The sequence below is a fragment of the Electrophorus electricus genome, chromosome 2 (assembly GCF_013358815.1).
Source record: "Electrophorus electricus isolate fEleEle1 chromosome 2, fEleEle1.pri, whole genome shotgun sequence".
Classification (NCBI taxonomy): domain Eukaryota; kingdom Metazoa; phylum Chordata; class Actinopteri; order Gymnotiformes; family Gymnotidae; genus Electrophorus; species Electrophorus electricus.
In genome coordinates, this window is record NC_049536.1 from 7,974,949 (window position 1) to 7,991,332 (window position 16,384).

At 43.3% G+C, this 16,384-nt stretch overlaps 1 protein-coding gene across 1 annotated transcript in view; it reads right to left on the reverse strand.

Annotated features, from left to right (window-relative positions):
* Positions 1–15,748, reverse strand: part of mafb (v-maf avian musculoaponeurotic fibrosarcoma oncogene homolog b (paralog b)) — a 65,134-nt gene extending 49,386 nt beyond the window's left edge. The window contains exons 1-2 of the mRNA XM_027001038.2: positions 13,910–15,748; positions 6,262–6,325 (exon numbers count right to left, since the gene is read on the reverse strand). Of these exons, the coding sequence (XP_026856839.2) occupies positions 6,298–6,325; positions 13,910–14,883 (1,002 nt within the window). The 5' untranslated portion in view covers positions 14,884–15,748 and the 3' untranslated portion in view covers positions 6,262–6,297. The remainder of the gene's footprint in view (positions 1–6,261; positions 6,326–13,909) is intronic.
* Positions 15,749–16,384: the final 636 nt, after the last annotated feature.

Genomic DNA, 16,384 nt, shown 5'->3' on the forward strand with positions numbered 1-16,384 from the left:
GAGTCGAATGTGTGAAGAAAGAAACCTCGGCACACGTGGGTCCGGGTTTGCTTTAGCTTAAATAACCGATGTTACCCATAAGGCTCACGTGATTCGCTGAGGATTAATCTTCTTGTAAATTTTATGCTTTTTGATCAAAGCAACATTAAGTACAGACAGCTCAGGAGAGTTTCAAAGCAGTAGCTTTAAAGTCACCCTCTGTTTTTTGATACAGGCTCTGTTCACTGTCAGATGCTTGTCTTAATGGTTAACTGCGTGTAAAAGTGACTGTCTGAGGTATGATGGCTGGAGACCACTGCAAAGCAAGCTTCCCTTCACACCAGCCGAGTTAGACTCATGCAGGGATGCGATGCAGAGTGCATCAAGCTTTTAAAAGACCTGTAAATCCTTTCAAATGCTTTTAAAAAGCTTTTAAAACGTGTTCACAAGCACCACCGCTCCCTGCATCGTTCTTTTCTCAGTCCTCTCATGAAAATTTAATCAGGCATTTAAGATGACCAGCCACTGCTGAGTAACCATGCTCTAATCCGATGCAAACCTTGCCTTTTTAGCGGAAAACGATACAGGCAACGAGAAAGGAGGCTCTCGTGCAGAAATGTAAGGCATTGTCTTCGGACTGTCCAAAAATCAGGCCAGCCAGCCACGAATGTTTAGTCCGTAAGCAAATGCAGAACGTGGGCCTAATTCCCAGCGTACGAACACGGGCCCGAATGAATACGGACCGCACGGCTGTCCGAGCCTTAAGGCTGCGTTTCATCACATCCACAAACCCCCAATCTGGCTTGAGGAAGCAAATGTACAAAGATGAATAAGTCCAAACATACTTGCTCACTGCAGCGATTGTAGGCTTAAGTTTTGTTCCTTTTTGAGAGAGAGAGAGAGAAAAAGAGAATGTTCTATATTTCCTACTTATTGAGCAAGTGGCCCCTTGTTTGTGGCATGACTGAAATGTCGGGGTGGCGGGGAGAGGGGCAAGGTAGCTGTGCGTGAGACCCAGACTGAAGGCTTATCCTGACGTCCCCCGCGTGTGCTCGCTTGGTCAACACCGATAGTGGAGTCCACGGTGCACACCGGTCCTCGCAACCCGGCAGTGCTGTGTGTTTAGGCCCCGGCACTTCACGCTACATGACCCTCTACATTCCACTGCAGGAAAACGATATACTTTAGGTAACGTGCAAAAGATCACTGTAGGTCTGAAGTGAGCGTTCGTAATACGGACAATAATGTTATCATTTTGGAAGTAAAGAAAATGTGTGTACTTGTGACGTTTTGTAGAGGAAGCATTTAATCATTTATTTTGAAGTGGCTTTATTCTATTCATATTATCTAAGTTTTAGAAAATATATACGATATAATATTTACTCAATCAGTAATATTTATGTCTTTCTGCTTGCTTTCCAGTTATTTTTCAACACCTGGTTATGACAGCTGCCTGCTCTGCTGAGTCTGTGTTGTTTATATTTCACTCCGCTCTTCTGTGGAAGCGCATGGAAACAGGGATCATCTCATTTGTTTTTTAGTTTATCAATTACAATGACACAATAGTCCAGTCGCTCCCAGCTGCTCCCAGCTGTGACGGCTGGACAAGACCCAGCACCAAAACAAGACTCCACTTTCCTATTAAAGTGTTAATTCAGTTTTTTTTTTCAATTTTGAATTCAAATTATGCAAATCTTGTGTGTATATTTGTGTTTATATATGATGCACATACAATGATTATGTGAACCTGTGTGTGGGTGTGTGTGCGCGTGTGTGTGTGTGTGCGTGCGTTTGTGCATGCATGTGTGTGCGTGCGTGTGCGTGCGTGTGCGTGTTTGTGCGTGCGTGCATGTGTGTGTGTGTGCGTGCGTGCGTGCGATGTGCATGCATGTGTTTGTGCATTTGTGTGTATGCGTGTGTGTGTGTGCGTGCGTGCGTGCGCGTGCATGTGTGTGTGTGCGTGTGTGTGTGCATGTGTGTATGTGTGTGTGTGTGTGCATATGTGCGTGTGTGTGTATGTGCATGCATGTGTGTGTGTGTGTGCGTGCGTGTGCGCATGTGCGTGTATGTGCATGCATGTGTGTGTGTGTGCATGCGTGTGTGTGCGTGCGTGTGTGTGCGTGCGTGCGTGTGCGTGCGTGCATGTGTGTGTGCATGCGTGCATGTGTACGTGCGTGTGTACGTGCGTGTGCGTGCGTGTGCGTGCGTGTGTGCGTGCGTGCGTGTGTGCATGCGTGCATGCGTGCATGTGTGCATGCGTGCGTGCGTGCGTGTGTGTGCGTGTGCACGTGTGTGTGTGTGCGTGCGTTCGTGTGTGTGTGTGCACATGTGCACGTATGTGTGTGCGTGTATGTGCGTGCGTGTGTGTGTGTGTGCGTGCGTGTGCGTGTGCATGTGTGCGTGCGTGTGTGTGTGTGTCCGTGTGTGTGCATGTGTGTGTGCGTGTGTGCGTGCGTGCGTGCGTGTGTGTGTGTGCGTGTGTATGGATGTGCATGTAAAAGTGCGTACAAGGTGCATGTGTGCTTATAGGTTGCTGGGACTGTGTCTGTCTTGTGCTTCCATGCATTTTTTTTCTCTTTTGTTTTTGTTTGTGCACGGTTATGCCTGCATGCGTGTTCACGTGTGTGCAAATGCATCAGATGCTCCTGTCTCTTACAAAATGAACCTTATCACAACCCAGAACAGAAAGGCATGCCGAGCTCTCCCAAACCAAACATGTAAAAGAATGGGCTGCCCGTCTGTCAACAAACAGGCCGTGTGTGCGTGTGTGCAGGAGCAGCACATAATGGACCTGCAGCACACGCCTGAGTCCTCTTATCCCCTTATTTATTTATTTCTGTTAGTTAGTTCCTGCAGAGCACGCAAAATTAATGTCAGCCAGCAGAAAATAGACATAGAAACCTAAAATTCAGCACTTTCTGGCCAGAGAAGTTATTTATCAAGCTAACAAGGGGGGAAGAGGCACCCTGTTCCTCTAGCCCTGCCTGGGAAATATGTGCCATTACATTTCCAGCTTTGGGTCTTGCATGCGGGAGAATAAAAGTGAGAGAATAACGGTGTCAGGAAGAGAGAGACAGAGAGAGACAGGGAGAGACAGAGAGAGAGAGAGAGAAAGGGAGGGATGGAGGGATGCTGGAGAGAGGCTGTCCCCGTCTCAGACGCATTCGTGGCTGGTGGGGCGAGACACGGGTGAAGTGGTTGTGGGGGTGTGCCCCTCCTCCGTGCGCCTGCCCCCGAGGCTGTGTGAGAATCCAGGACGCGCACAGGGGCACGGGCACTAACATGGATCTGTAGAATACAGTCGCCCCAGACGTGTCTGGAAGCCCAGGACGAGGCCATGCTAGACTGGGGACACATCACTAGGTGGAAATGGCTTACAGTAAATATGGGTCTTACTGTCACAGAGACAAACAGGAGGTTTTGTTTTTGTTTTGTTTTTCTGGGGCAGATTTAGTTCGTTTACAGTCCTGTTTATAAGAATTCCTGCGGGTTTTCTGCAAGCTTTGCATCTTTTATGGTCATCTAGCGTGCATTTGACTGCTCTGTGAATATTGGTTCAGTTATGTTGACTCCTCTATAAGGGGCTCTGTGGGTGAATGGGTGGGGCATTGTGAATGGGTGGGGCTCTGGATGGGTGGGGCTCTGTGGATGGGTGTGGCTCTGCAGGAGGGTGGGCAGGCAGGATTATACATATTTTATGCATGAATTTGTTTAATGAGATATTAACAAAAGCAAAATATATACTTAGTTTAACCTAAAGTGAAATAATATTTAAATTTAATCATTTTAGATAAACTTTAGAGAAAAAAGAGACACAAGTGTGTTAATGGTAATGAGAGTGACCAACAACTTGATGAGAATTTCAGAGGTATTTATACAAAAACCTGTGGGTTGTTTAAGAGCAATTTGTAAATGGTCAAAAGTTGATGTTAACTGGGAAACTCCCAGTACTGTCTGTGGCTTTCCTGTCATGTGAGTGTGCTTTTTACAAGCAAGTGGTTACTGTGTGTGTGTGTGTGTGTGTGTGTGTGTGTGTGTGTGTGTGTGTGTGTGTGTGTGTGTGTGTGTGTGTGTGTGTGTGTGTGTGGTCATGTGCATGTGTGTGTGGGTATCTGTGCATGTTTGTGTGTTTGTGCAAGTGTATGTTCGTGTGTGAGCATGTGGGGGTGCGTGCATGCGTGGGCATCTGTGTATGTTTGTGTGTGTGTGTGTATGTGTGTGTGCGTGCGCGTGCATGTGTCAGCATGCCAGGCTGATCTGGGTCACAGGCTGAGGGGGGATAAGGCCATTACATATGGTACTGAGGTACCGAGGTACCGAGGTATATTTATACCGTCATGGGGAGAGCATGGTGTCTTCAGGAGCTAGCCGCTAAACATAGCCCTGCTCCCTCCTGTCTTTGGTTACGCCTCACACCTCTCGCACATACAAACACACACATGCACAGTGGGTGCGACTCCGCGGGAAAGCGAGCGCAAGCGTGACTGTGTGCGCTCTCTTTATGAGAGAGCCCGAGAAAACTAGCGGTGGAGGAGAAGCTCCTCAGAGCTAAAGGTGAAGTGTGCATGCCGCGGGACCGCAGGTAGAGACGCCCTCCTGGCCGCCGGATCGGAGGCGGGCAGGAACACGACGGCTCGCAAAAACGTCGCACTTCCCGACGCCAAATGGCGCACACCTTATTTTTAGAATCCGACCATTCTAAAACATGGAACTTACAAATTCTGTATTTTAGAATGGGCAAGCCAGAGTCCTGACCTCAGACCCGCTGAAACAGGTGTTGGAGCAAAACATCTCCAAACTGAAAGTGCCTGAAGTGAAGCAGTGTGGAACAGGGGAAGCATTCTGCAGCTGCGCCACAAAGCTGATTTGGTTGATGCTACTGCCAATAAACCACCTAAATCTGAAAGTTCACATTCTTTTTGATCATTTGTTCAATTAAGTTGTGTATGGTGTTTATTAAATATGTTTGTTTATCATTAAGATGACGATGAAGATCAAGTCGCAATTTAAAGCCATTCACACAGAAATCCGACTCATTCCAAAGGATTCAGGAATGTTTTTTGATGATATACTAAATGACAGATAAAGTCATGCCGCACTACCGCACTAACCAAACCACGCGCGTTCCCTGCTCTCCACATTCTCCCCCTCACAGACTTCAGACATGCCCACTAACACACACACACAGCTCCTTCACTGGCCCTCCCAGTGTGCCCTCTGTGGATGAGCTCAGCGCTGTCCCGGAGTTACCGTAGGTAAAAGTGCTGTTGTATGCAGGAGTTTGAGCTCAGAGTGCCCAGTAATGTCCTATCGTATTCAGCCTCTAGTCACACCCAGAGAACATGAGCACAGCACTGTCACACATACACACACACACATGCCTATGTCTTTCACAATCCATATATGTATATTTCTAGTAGTTCTACCAAACTGCATACTATAACAAACTGCAAATGGATTTCAGACATCCTAGACCGTGTCCTGTTGGTGTGTGTTAGTGCCGGACTGCAGCGCGCACGCGTTAAAGTGCTACGCACATCTACACACATTGCCTCTGATCCCGAGCATTGACCACCCAGTGTTTATATAAAGGCAGGCCTTCGATCCCGAGAGCGAGGCCAAGGTCAGGTCCTGTTTCAGGTTCCATGAGGGCGGGAGTGAGACCACCTCCCCTCCCTGCCGTACCATCCGCACCCACCGGAGGAATGACCCCCAGGTCAGCGTCAAACACACCTTCCCCTCCCCATCATATCCAAATGCCGGCCAGCTGCCAGTGGTCACGCTGGGAGTTTGTGTCCATAGAAGTGCAAAGCATGCGCTGGGAATTCCGCTGCTGGGACAGCACGACGCTCTTTCGGAGGCGTAGCAGGGACGCTAGTGAGCAGGAAGACTCCAGGCTGCAGCCAAGAGCCCGACTAGCGCGGGTCAAATCCTCCGCATGCATACATGTGTGCGTTCACACTTGGCTCACGTGACAAATTAGAGCAGGAAAGAATGTCAGTGGTATGAAATCATGCAATGTTTGTACAGTTCAGGAATCGATGTCTAGGTGTGGGAAAAAAAACTGATTTATTCATTTTGGGAGTTTTTGACTATGTACTCAGAATTCTCTGATTTATTCATTAATTTTTTAATTTAAGGGATTCTGAATAAGAACATTACCAGCAAGATGATAGAATGAAAATGGTAAGTCGCTTGTATAATGTTTCTAGAACATTTGACAGCCTTTCTGAGTGTAACGTGTGAATACAGGAGATACTATAGAAAATGTTCTGCTCCTACCTCAGACTGCAGGGGCCAAAAGCAAGGGTCATCATATCACAGGTGGAGAAATTTTCTCGAAGACCTGTCATTGTAGAAAGAGAAGAAGAAAGAATAAAACATAAATAAGGATGCAAAACTATTTGCATCCTACAATATAAAATGGAATATTTAAATGTTCCACTTAGACACTGATTGTGGTATATGAAATAAAATTAGTAATTAAAAACACTTAACTTTTTTTTTAATTCACACACACACACACACACACACACATGCACAACTGCAAACTTTTGAACCTTGAATTTCGAAACAACATATAGGAACCATGCAGCTCAACCCAATGGCATTGCAGGAACAGGAACATGTGTTTTTAAAACTCTCAGGGGTTTAAGCCATTTAATGTTTGCATTTTCTGCATCCGTAGGGAAGCAGCACTAGTTTAGATTCACAGAGGCCTGTGTCTATCACGCGGCCGAGGGAAGGAAGAATGTTGCACAGATCACACTCCACAGTTCCAGGCCTGTGTTAGTAACATTTGCAATCATGCTCGCACTCACTGTGTTGGAAAAACATGCCCCTTTACACTGACCTGACATCAGTTTTCAAGACTCAGACCAAGGCTAATGTTCTAAGATCTGTATGGGAGAAGTGTCATGTCATTCATAACATGGATTCACCAGGTCACTCTGATCTTGTGGGGTGCTTTGGCATGGTTTAGGTTTAACAAGAAATGTCCTCCTTGTGAAGAAGAACAAAAGTAAAATGTTAACACTAATATTTCACCTCTGGCTGAAAAACACACACAGAGCTGTTTTGAAAGTAAACCAGACCATCAGAAGGAAATTTTGAATAAACATAAATCAGTTTGTCTCCGTGGTTTGCTTGTCACACTAAACCAGCTGATTAAAAAAAAAAAATACAGTCAAAAATAAAGACATTGAATATATCTTAAAGATTTTTACAGATTGATTTCTCATGTGTGTTTAGCATTTGTAGGATCCTTATAGAATTCTAAATTATAGATGCAAAAATAGTGGCATTGCTGGCTAACAACCACATACAAACAGGTCAATCTAATATGTTTCTGGTCAGCAGGTGCCAGAGTGCAGGGTAAGAGAGCATTATGGAGATGAGAGAAGCTCCAAGCTGCCACAGCTTACACATTCCCCTCACCGTTCTGCTCTGTGCCACAGGGCGTGAGATCACCCGCGCGGGTCAACACCCTACCCTGGCTCGCAGGGAGACCAAAGAGCGGAGAGGCAGAGAGAAGGAGAAAGAAAAGGAGAGACTTGGAAAGTGTTGTTGCTGTGAGGTCACCTTGCTTGGTTCAGAGATCAATGTCTCTTTGACTGGCTGGCTAAAGGGAAGATGGTGGAGAGTGAGCAGAACAAAGCGAAAGCGGTAGAGATACCGTTCCAGTAAATCACCTCGCTGGATTCATTGAGATGCAGGTATAACGCAGACTGGGCACTCAGCCAACTCTTACAGTGCAAATCTCACACGTGCACAAACACACACACACACACACACACACACACACACACACACACACGTACCTACAGTCACTGTCCACTGCGTTGTGAAGAATTGCTATAGTTCTCCGTTTTTTTCTCCATGGATATTTCTAAACTTTGTATAACTCTCATCTTTCATCCCACTTCTGTATATTTGACTATACTGATCATTTTTTAGATTTTGATCAATAATTCAGCATTTTCATTGGTCAGTGGCGCATTCTAAGCATGCAGCACTGTAGTACTAATGCCATGCATGAATGTTCAAAGCAAACACACCCATCAGCTGGCACACACCAATATTCTGCAGACACGCAATGCGCACACACAATGCACGACACACACACACACACACACCCCACCAGTCCCTGTAGCGAAACGAACTCCTGCCTGAAACACACATCTTCAGGATATAAACACGACACCCTTAAAATACTGCAGCAGGCCTCTGTGCTGGGCGAGAGGAAAAAGTTAAATTATTAGCTTTTCAAATAAATGCCCTATAATTCAGCAGAGCGGCGCATGGACTGGGTGGGGGAGGAGCAGGGTTGGGCAGCGAGCATGTCAGTGCATGATGGACACGCCGCCATGGTGATGTAAACCCTTTGCCATTAAATCACTTTAAATGGAAATGTTTAGTGGCGGAGATGCAGATGAAGCGCAGGCCGTGGAGATTGTTTCTCCACTTCCCAGGCATCGCAGCCGAGGCTACACGCCCCACCCCACCCCACCCCACCCGCTGCGGGGACCGAGGACGTGGCAATGTGTTGGGGGTGTGGGAGCTCCGTTACCCCCTCTTCGTCTCTCAGGACGCGGCACGGCCAGAGTTCTCCTCCGAGGAGATCATTCCCAAGCAAAGTGCGGTGGGAGGAATAAGAGTCCGTCCTCTAACTGTATGGATTATATTTCCAAAAAGCATGACATGATACAGGCAGGTGATCAGTGTTAAAATAAACCAAACCTGATGGCGAGAAGCAGATGTTTGTAAATAAACAAAAACAACAACAACAACAAAATGCATTCTGTAGAGTGCCCTGTCTGCCAAGTACTGTGTGGTAGGATATCATTGTTTTATATATGACACTGGGATCTAATTCATGGTCTAAAGAGCTCTTTTCTTGGGAGACAAAGAGAAACAGACCTTCCAATCATTGATTCCAACACAAGCCCTTGCTGATATGATTACAGATAATATCCTTAACTTAATGCATGTAGATGATTCAAATGCCAATATACATGAGTTCAATTGTGATTTCTCATTGGTGGCCTTTAATGCAAAAGACCGATACAGTGACAGAAGACAACTATATTATCAGTATTAACCTAATCATAGCTGCCCCTGACCAATGATCAGGGCACATATGGTGTCAATATTTCAGTTGTGATTGAATTAACCAGAATACAATCTCGAGAGTATGCAATTTACAGCAGATGTGTGTGTGTGTGTGTGTGTGTGTGTGTGTGTGTGTGTGTGTGTGTGTGTGTGTGTGTGTGTGTGTGTGTGTGTGTGTGTGTGTGTATTTGATCTGTAAAGATTAATATATGATATCTGCATTGCTAATTATAGAGATGAAATTTAGTGTTGAATGTTTTATTTGGATGTAGTGTTTGGTGTTGAATGTTTTATTTGGATGTAGTGTTCAGTGTTGAATGTTTTATTTGGATGTAGTGTTTGGTGTTGAATGTTTTATTTGGATCTAGTGTTCAGTGTTGAATGTTTTATTTGGATCTAGTGTTCAGTGTTGAATGTTTTATTTGGATGTAGTGTTTGGTGTTGAATGTCTTATTTGGATGTAGTGTTTGGTGTTGAATATTTTATTTGGATCTAGTGTTCAGTGTTGAATGTTTTATTTGGATGTAGTGTTTGGTGTTGAATGTTTTATTTGGATGTAGTGTTTGGTGTTGAATATTTTATTTGGATCTAGTGTTCAGTGTTGAATGTTTTATTTGGATGTAGTGTTTGGTGTTGAATGTTTTATTTGGATGTAGTGTTTGGTGTTGAATATTTTATTTGGATCTAGTGTTCAGTGTTGAATGTTTTATTTGGATGTAGTGTTTGGTGTTGAATGTTTTATTTGGATGTAGTGTTTGGTGTTGAATGTTTTATTTGGATGTAGTGTTTGGTGTTGAATGTTTTATTTGGATGTAGTGTTTGGTGTGGTAAAATAATTCTGGTTCACATAAAAGAAGTAAACATAAGAGTATTGTGGCCAATATAATGAAATTACTGGAGTGTTTGTGAGAGAAAGGCGATGTATTTCACTCTCACACATCACCCTCTACATTATACACAGTTACATCCTACTATAAATTACCAAAGGTGTCATAAATGGACTGCATCCCCTAAAAATATCAGAGGAATATGCTCCTGTGACCGCCTTTGATGTTCATTAACATGTGCACTGGCTTTCGTCAGCTAGCACACCAATACTCGATACATTTCTAATCCATGCAACTGAACAGTAATTCTCAGAGTTGAACGTGATAATGTCACAATAAAGTGAGTGTAAAACACTGTCGTCTTGCACTAGTGTAGCTGACAAAAAGGTGCTGTGTGAGACAGCAGTGTTGGCCAGCAGGAAGACGCGCAGACTTCGTGTCCATGACACAACACTCCTGTGATTAAACAGCAGTGCATATTGACCCCATCAGGTAGAAAAGCCATAAATTACAGCATACAAGCCTACTCAAAGGCAGCCTATGCCCAGCTGTGGAGGATAGACAATAATACATCATTTTAAAGGAGCAAAAACAAGTTTCTTCTCTGCTATTAATCACGCAGGAAATCACTGCATTTTCCACAGGGTGGACTACAACCTCCACACACAAAGGCCACTAACATACAGCTAAGAGTTGGACTCTGTAACACAGGGAGCTTTAAGTGATTTGTTCTATACTTAGTACTACCCCACTCTGTACTGCAAACACTGTGTATACTGATCAAAGAACTGGTGTCTGAGGGAGAGAGAGAGAGAGAGAGAGAGAGAGAGAGAGAGAGAGAGATGTGGGTGTGGGTGTATGTTTGTGCTGTAAATCCCTTTAGCCAGCTAATGGAGGATACTTTTATAGCTCTGTTATGTTCCATCATAATCAGTCTAACAATAAGCAAAAGCAAAAATTAAATATGTCAGATTTTTATTTAAAGAACTCGGCATCGCAAATGCTTGGAAAATACAGAATGTAAAAATAATTAGTTTTTTTCTTTTTAATTTTTGTATTTCTTTTATTGACTCTTGTCATTTAATTAACAAACGTTGACATGTATAGCTGAATGTTGATAAAATGAACGAAAATTAAAATATTTTATAGTACAAATTTAAGTGTACAGTATTATTGATTACTATCACATTGTAGTTTACATTGTGGATTTACATTGTAAACTGACTGGTCGAAGGTCTCATGAAAAAAGCGAACCAGCCATTAACATCCGGCATTCAAGTTATTTAGGTCACTTGCAAATTATAGTAATTACTAACTAATGCAGCTTCTTTTTTAAAATAATAAATGACGAACAGGCTATCGATTATCATTAACAGACAGATCTACATTAATGAACCACGATACCTAAATAAATTAAATTAAATTAAATACACTTCTCGTCGTTTTCAAAGATAAAATCAAATAGGCCCAAGTCACGCTTTTTCGTAACACAAAAGTCATGTTTCATCTCAGAACATATTCAGATCTGATAATAATACATTGTGGGGCTCTTTATCGCTCCTCAATTTAGTGTCGCGAAAATATTACGAGGTTGTTCGTTTATACTTAATAAAACATAGATTAACGAAACTTACTTCGGCATTAAAACCGCCAATAATAGTCAGTTTGGAATAGACTCCAATATTCAACAAGTTTGAGACTACTTTCTGAATGAATTATTAACTGCAGAGAGCGAAGGTCAGCCGAAAAGGCTGTCCAGTCCACTCATTTCAGTTCGACGGGTAAATCAACGGGTCGTACCCATCTACAGGAAAACTTAATACCATCATCCCAATTCACATTAAACGGCATATAATGCAACACATTCACGGGCCTATAATGTATAACATTCTATTCACAAGTGACAATACTCCTCGATAATACGTATTTCAACTAAATAAAATTCATATTTGTGCGACATGGTGAGATTTGAGGGCCATATATGTGATCATTTGTTAACAATTTACGAAACATACCTTACGGGATGACCGTAAAGAATATCCCCTAACCAAAAGCACATTTACTTGTTTGCGCATTAATATGAAAGGAACATTTCAGCATAATGTGTCTGATTAGAGAGGCAAATGGAGTTCTGGCGCAAAACTGACGTGCGGCAACAAGTGAGTGCATTAGCCAAGTCCTCAAAACAGCTCAGTTTTCAAAAATCAAACGGGTAGGAAATCGGATACCTTTCAAAAAATCTATTCGAACATTTAAAATCATTAGTTTTAGTTTGTGGAGGCCCTTCAATGTTTTTTCACCTTGAATGCTGAAATAGACTACAACAGCCGGTTTGGAGGCGAGAGGTGATATTAGATGGTCTTTAGAAAACGTAAAGAAATAATAAGAAAATGTACAGGAATACAACAAGAGAACAGAAACACCCGTTTTCATCATTACAAATTTATTGTTGGACTATGGCGACGTTCGGGTTTAAAGGCTACAGTCAGCACTTGTCAGGGCAGGCAACACGAAATATACAGGCTACTGGTTGAGTAAATGCGCATTAAACATCGTTTGAAAATAGTCTATATCCTGTCGTGCGGGTATTCATATAACCTTGAATCGTTAGAATTCCCCACTATTAACAATATTAATCTCGGTCCGTATGCCTTCTAACACAAGTCAAACTTATAGTGCAATGCAGTAATATTTCGTAATATTTCCACACTCCCCGTCAGTGGAAGACATTTGTTTAAGATACAAGCCGCAAATTCTGAGGTACATTTCTGGAAACGCTACTTAAGTACATACCAAAATGAACTTTGCAGTACCTAGGCAACATCCCTCTCTTCAGTGATATAAAGTTAGAAAAACAGCTTTCAATTAACTTTACAGTGAGATTTACCACATGTAACTAATGCTAATTTAGCATATTGCATATCACAACCTGTATCATTTTTAACACACTGAAAAACCGTTTCACACATTTTAGTCACAGAATAAAATAACTGTTTGCTGAAATGTCGCAGTAGTTTGAGCAACTTTTCTTCATCCCACAGAAGTCTAAGCATCGACTATAAATATATTTTCCCCTTTACGAAACAAATTCGTCGGACAAATTTCACATGGTCTAATGCGTAAGAATGACAAGTGGTCGCTGCAAGGCAGACAGCGTGGACAAGTTCATGTAGGGGGGGGGGGGGCATGTCACTTTTTTGCCGAAAAATTCCAAAAAAGTGGGCAGAGCAAACGATGAAGAATGAATGTGATGCTGAAACAATCCAAAAGAGTTCATTCAACGGCAATGAGAAGGGAAAATGCCAACTACCAACATGACCAGCATGAGGGAGCGGTTACATGGGCGACGTCGCCTCTTTACAATGTACGTTAATGGCCTACAGAATTAAATGCATTTTTACAAGACATTACGACTGGAGAAAGGCGTAAAATCTCACAAGCTAAACCAAACAGAACTAAACCCGGTAGGCGTTTTATGTACTCAGAACTCACTCAGTTTTGTTTTAATATAAACGTGGTTTCCAGATAAAGTTTAACGCGTACATGAGTCAAAAATGTCCGTGTCACTAAAATATCTTTGTCACCTGAATCTTACAAAAATCCTAACCGCATATAGCATCCTACGTAACTCGGGACAGAACACCATATACTAAAAATATCAAATTATAGTGGGTATAGGCTATCACATCGTACAGTTTAAGCAAACATATAAGACATAAGTCGACAATGAAAAACCGTGATCAAAAACAGGAGAACCCATGGAAATATGAAATTTGATTCATCTGTTAAATTACTATTAATCTCGATGACCCCATTCTCCGGATCATGAAAACATAAAACGCAAAAGATATGAGAGAAAACTAAATGTCACTTGTCAAATGTGACTTTGCCTAATACCACATATTCCAACAAAAATGATCATAAATCGCGTGAAAAACTTTATTTGTGTTTCACCGGTTGAAATCTTGCTCTATTAAGTGCCAAAAACTCACATGAAAAACTCCGGGGAGGAAGGGTTGTTGTCACTGCTGGATCCGTTTTCTCTGAAGCCATTACTGATGAGCTTCTCGTATTTTTCTTTGTACGCGTCCCTCTCCCGGACCAGCCTGGAGATCTCCTGTTTGAGGTGATCCACTTGCTGCATGAGCTGGGTCTTCTCCCCTTCCAGCACGTGCCGCTGCTGAACCCGCTTGAAGCGGCAGGACTGGGCATAGCCTCTGTTTTTGAGGGTCCTCCTCTTCTGTTTGAGCCGGATCACCTCTTCTTTGCTGACCCCCCGTAACTGCCGATTGAGCTCTCGCACCGACATGGTCACCAACTGTTCGTCCGAAAATCGTTCGTCCAGGCGCGTATGTTGGTGGTTTCCTCCCGAAGTGCCGTTTGTCGGGACCCCAGGCGCTGGGTGATGTCCTGCAGCGTGGTGGTGATGGTGGTGATGGTGGTGGTGGTGAGGACCCCCGTTCTGCGCTGCAGCAGCCGCGATAACTGCGGAGACAACGGCGGCTGCTGATCCCATCTCCTCCCCGGCCATGCTGCCTCCTGCCCCGGCTGCGCCGGTAAATTGTTGCCCTCTAGCATAGCCATCGAAGGTCTGAAGCTGGTGACTACTGTTGATCAGCGCCTCCACGGCGTCCTCGGGGCTGAAACCCAAAGCCTCCGGGTTCAGCTGCTGTTGGTAACCGGTCATCCAGTAGAAATCCTCCAAATGTGCCTTCTGTTCACTCCCGGAGCCCGGACTAGGCGCCGAGAAGCTTGGAGAAGGAGGAACCGAGCTGCAAGGCGTGCTCATCGGTGTGGAAGACAGGGATCCCCCGGCGATCGGGCGGGTGCACTGGCTGATGCTGCGATCGGGCTCCACCGGCTCCTTTTTCACTTCAAACTTCATCAGATCGAAGTCATTAACATATTCCATGGCCAGGGGACTGGTGGGCAGGTCGGAGTTGCTCATTGCCAGTTCTGATGCCATCCTTTTGCTGTTGACAGTCCTCCAAAGGGGGTGAAGAGCGGCTGTCAAACTGGTCGGGTTCGAGACAGTGTGAGCCAGCTTGATTTCTTTATTTAATTCTTCGAAAACAAGAAAAAGCGTCGGCTTTTGCGGCGTGGATTTATTTTATAAATTAACAGCCCGCTTTTTTTTCGCCTCTCACAGACGTGGCACAGACGCATTAGAGCAGCGCACTCGTCTCTCCCGTTCCTCTCTTTGCATGCGAATGTCGGCGCGTCTGAATTTGAAACATTTAACACTTCATGGCTTCTTTTTTTCCTACAATAGCCTAAAACTGAGGAGGTTAACGTGCATGTGACTGACAAATTGTTGCTTTGCTGGAAAAAAAAGAAGACTGCGGGCTTGTAGAGTTTTTAAAGGATCACCCGGCAGACGAGTATAAAAGCATTGCTGAGTTTTATAGCTGCCCTGACGTCAGGTTTGAAATAGGAAATTGACTCGGAATCGTAGCCAATAGGCTTGCTCAATCTGAGAGCTAATTTACATACTAGAGAAGAAACAAAGTTTTCTGAACTGATAACCTGACTGATAACCGAGCTCCGATTCTTAACTCGTTTACCACAAATAAGCGAGCTATTGCACGTTTTCTTCAAGAAATATAAAATATTGACTCTACGTTTTTAGGTTAATTAATCGGGTGACAGTCAATTTTATGTAACAGTTTGCATACGCTTTTAGAGTAAATACGTTGACAAATTGAGGTGGTGTAGACTGAAGTACCGCATTAAACGCATACAGTCGAGGTCATGGTTCGTGTTTTTATTGTATATGACTTGTTATACACTTAGTCCTTTAACGGCATGCCAAAATCTGTTAAACAAAAATGTTTCCGTTGAATGTTACCAATGAATGTATCTGTAAATTATCGTTGTATTCTAACCCTTTATCATACGTGAGAGAAAATGTATAGGCTATACATGATTTATAAACTACTTAGGCTACGTGAACCCATATTATACCAGAGACTCGAAATGAGGCCTTTTGATGATACATACAACCTTAAGAAATGGTAAAATAAGACAAAACACAAAAAAAAAACAAAAAACATTGCCATTAAACTATGAGGAGCTGTCAATTTTGTCAGACAAAACGTGGACAGAGCTCCAGCTTGCCGGGCGCTTTGCAGTCTGAAAACACAACAGTGCCACCTTTCGGAGCAAGTACAAACTACCGCTGGAACGGTTGCCTATTTGTCAGTTTATTCATTTAGATTCATATATGTAAATTTTGTCATCTTGGGAAAATAGTTTAATTTAAGTCCATACATAAGCTATATGCACATAAGATGACATACGTTATAATAGGCTATCAAACTCACAAAACATATAAGCACGTATCACATCATATAAAGGTTATTTCCTTTCTGTAAACTCATGTCAAGTACCGGATACGTCTGATTCAGAGTCGTGTGCAGACTTAGGTCGTATAGTTTTTCATCGATTGTAGACACCATTGGCTTAAT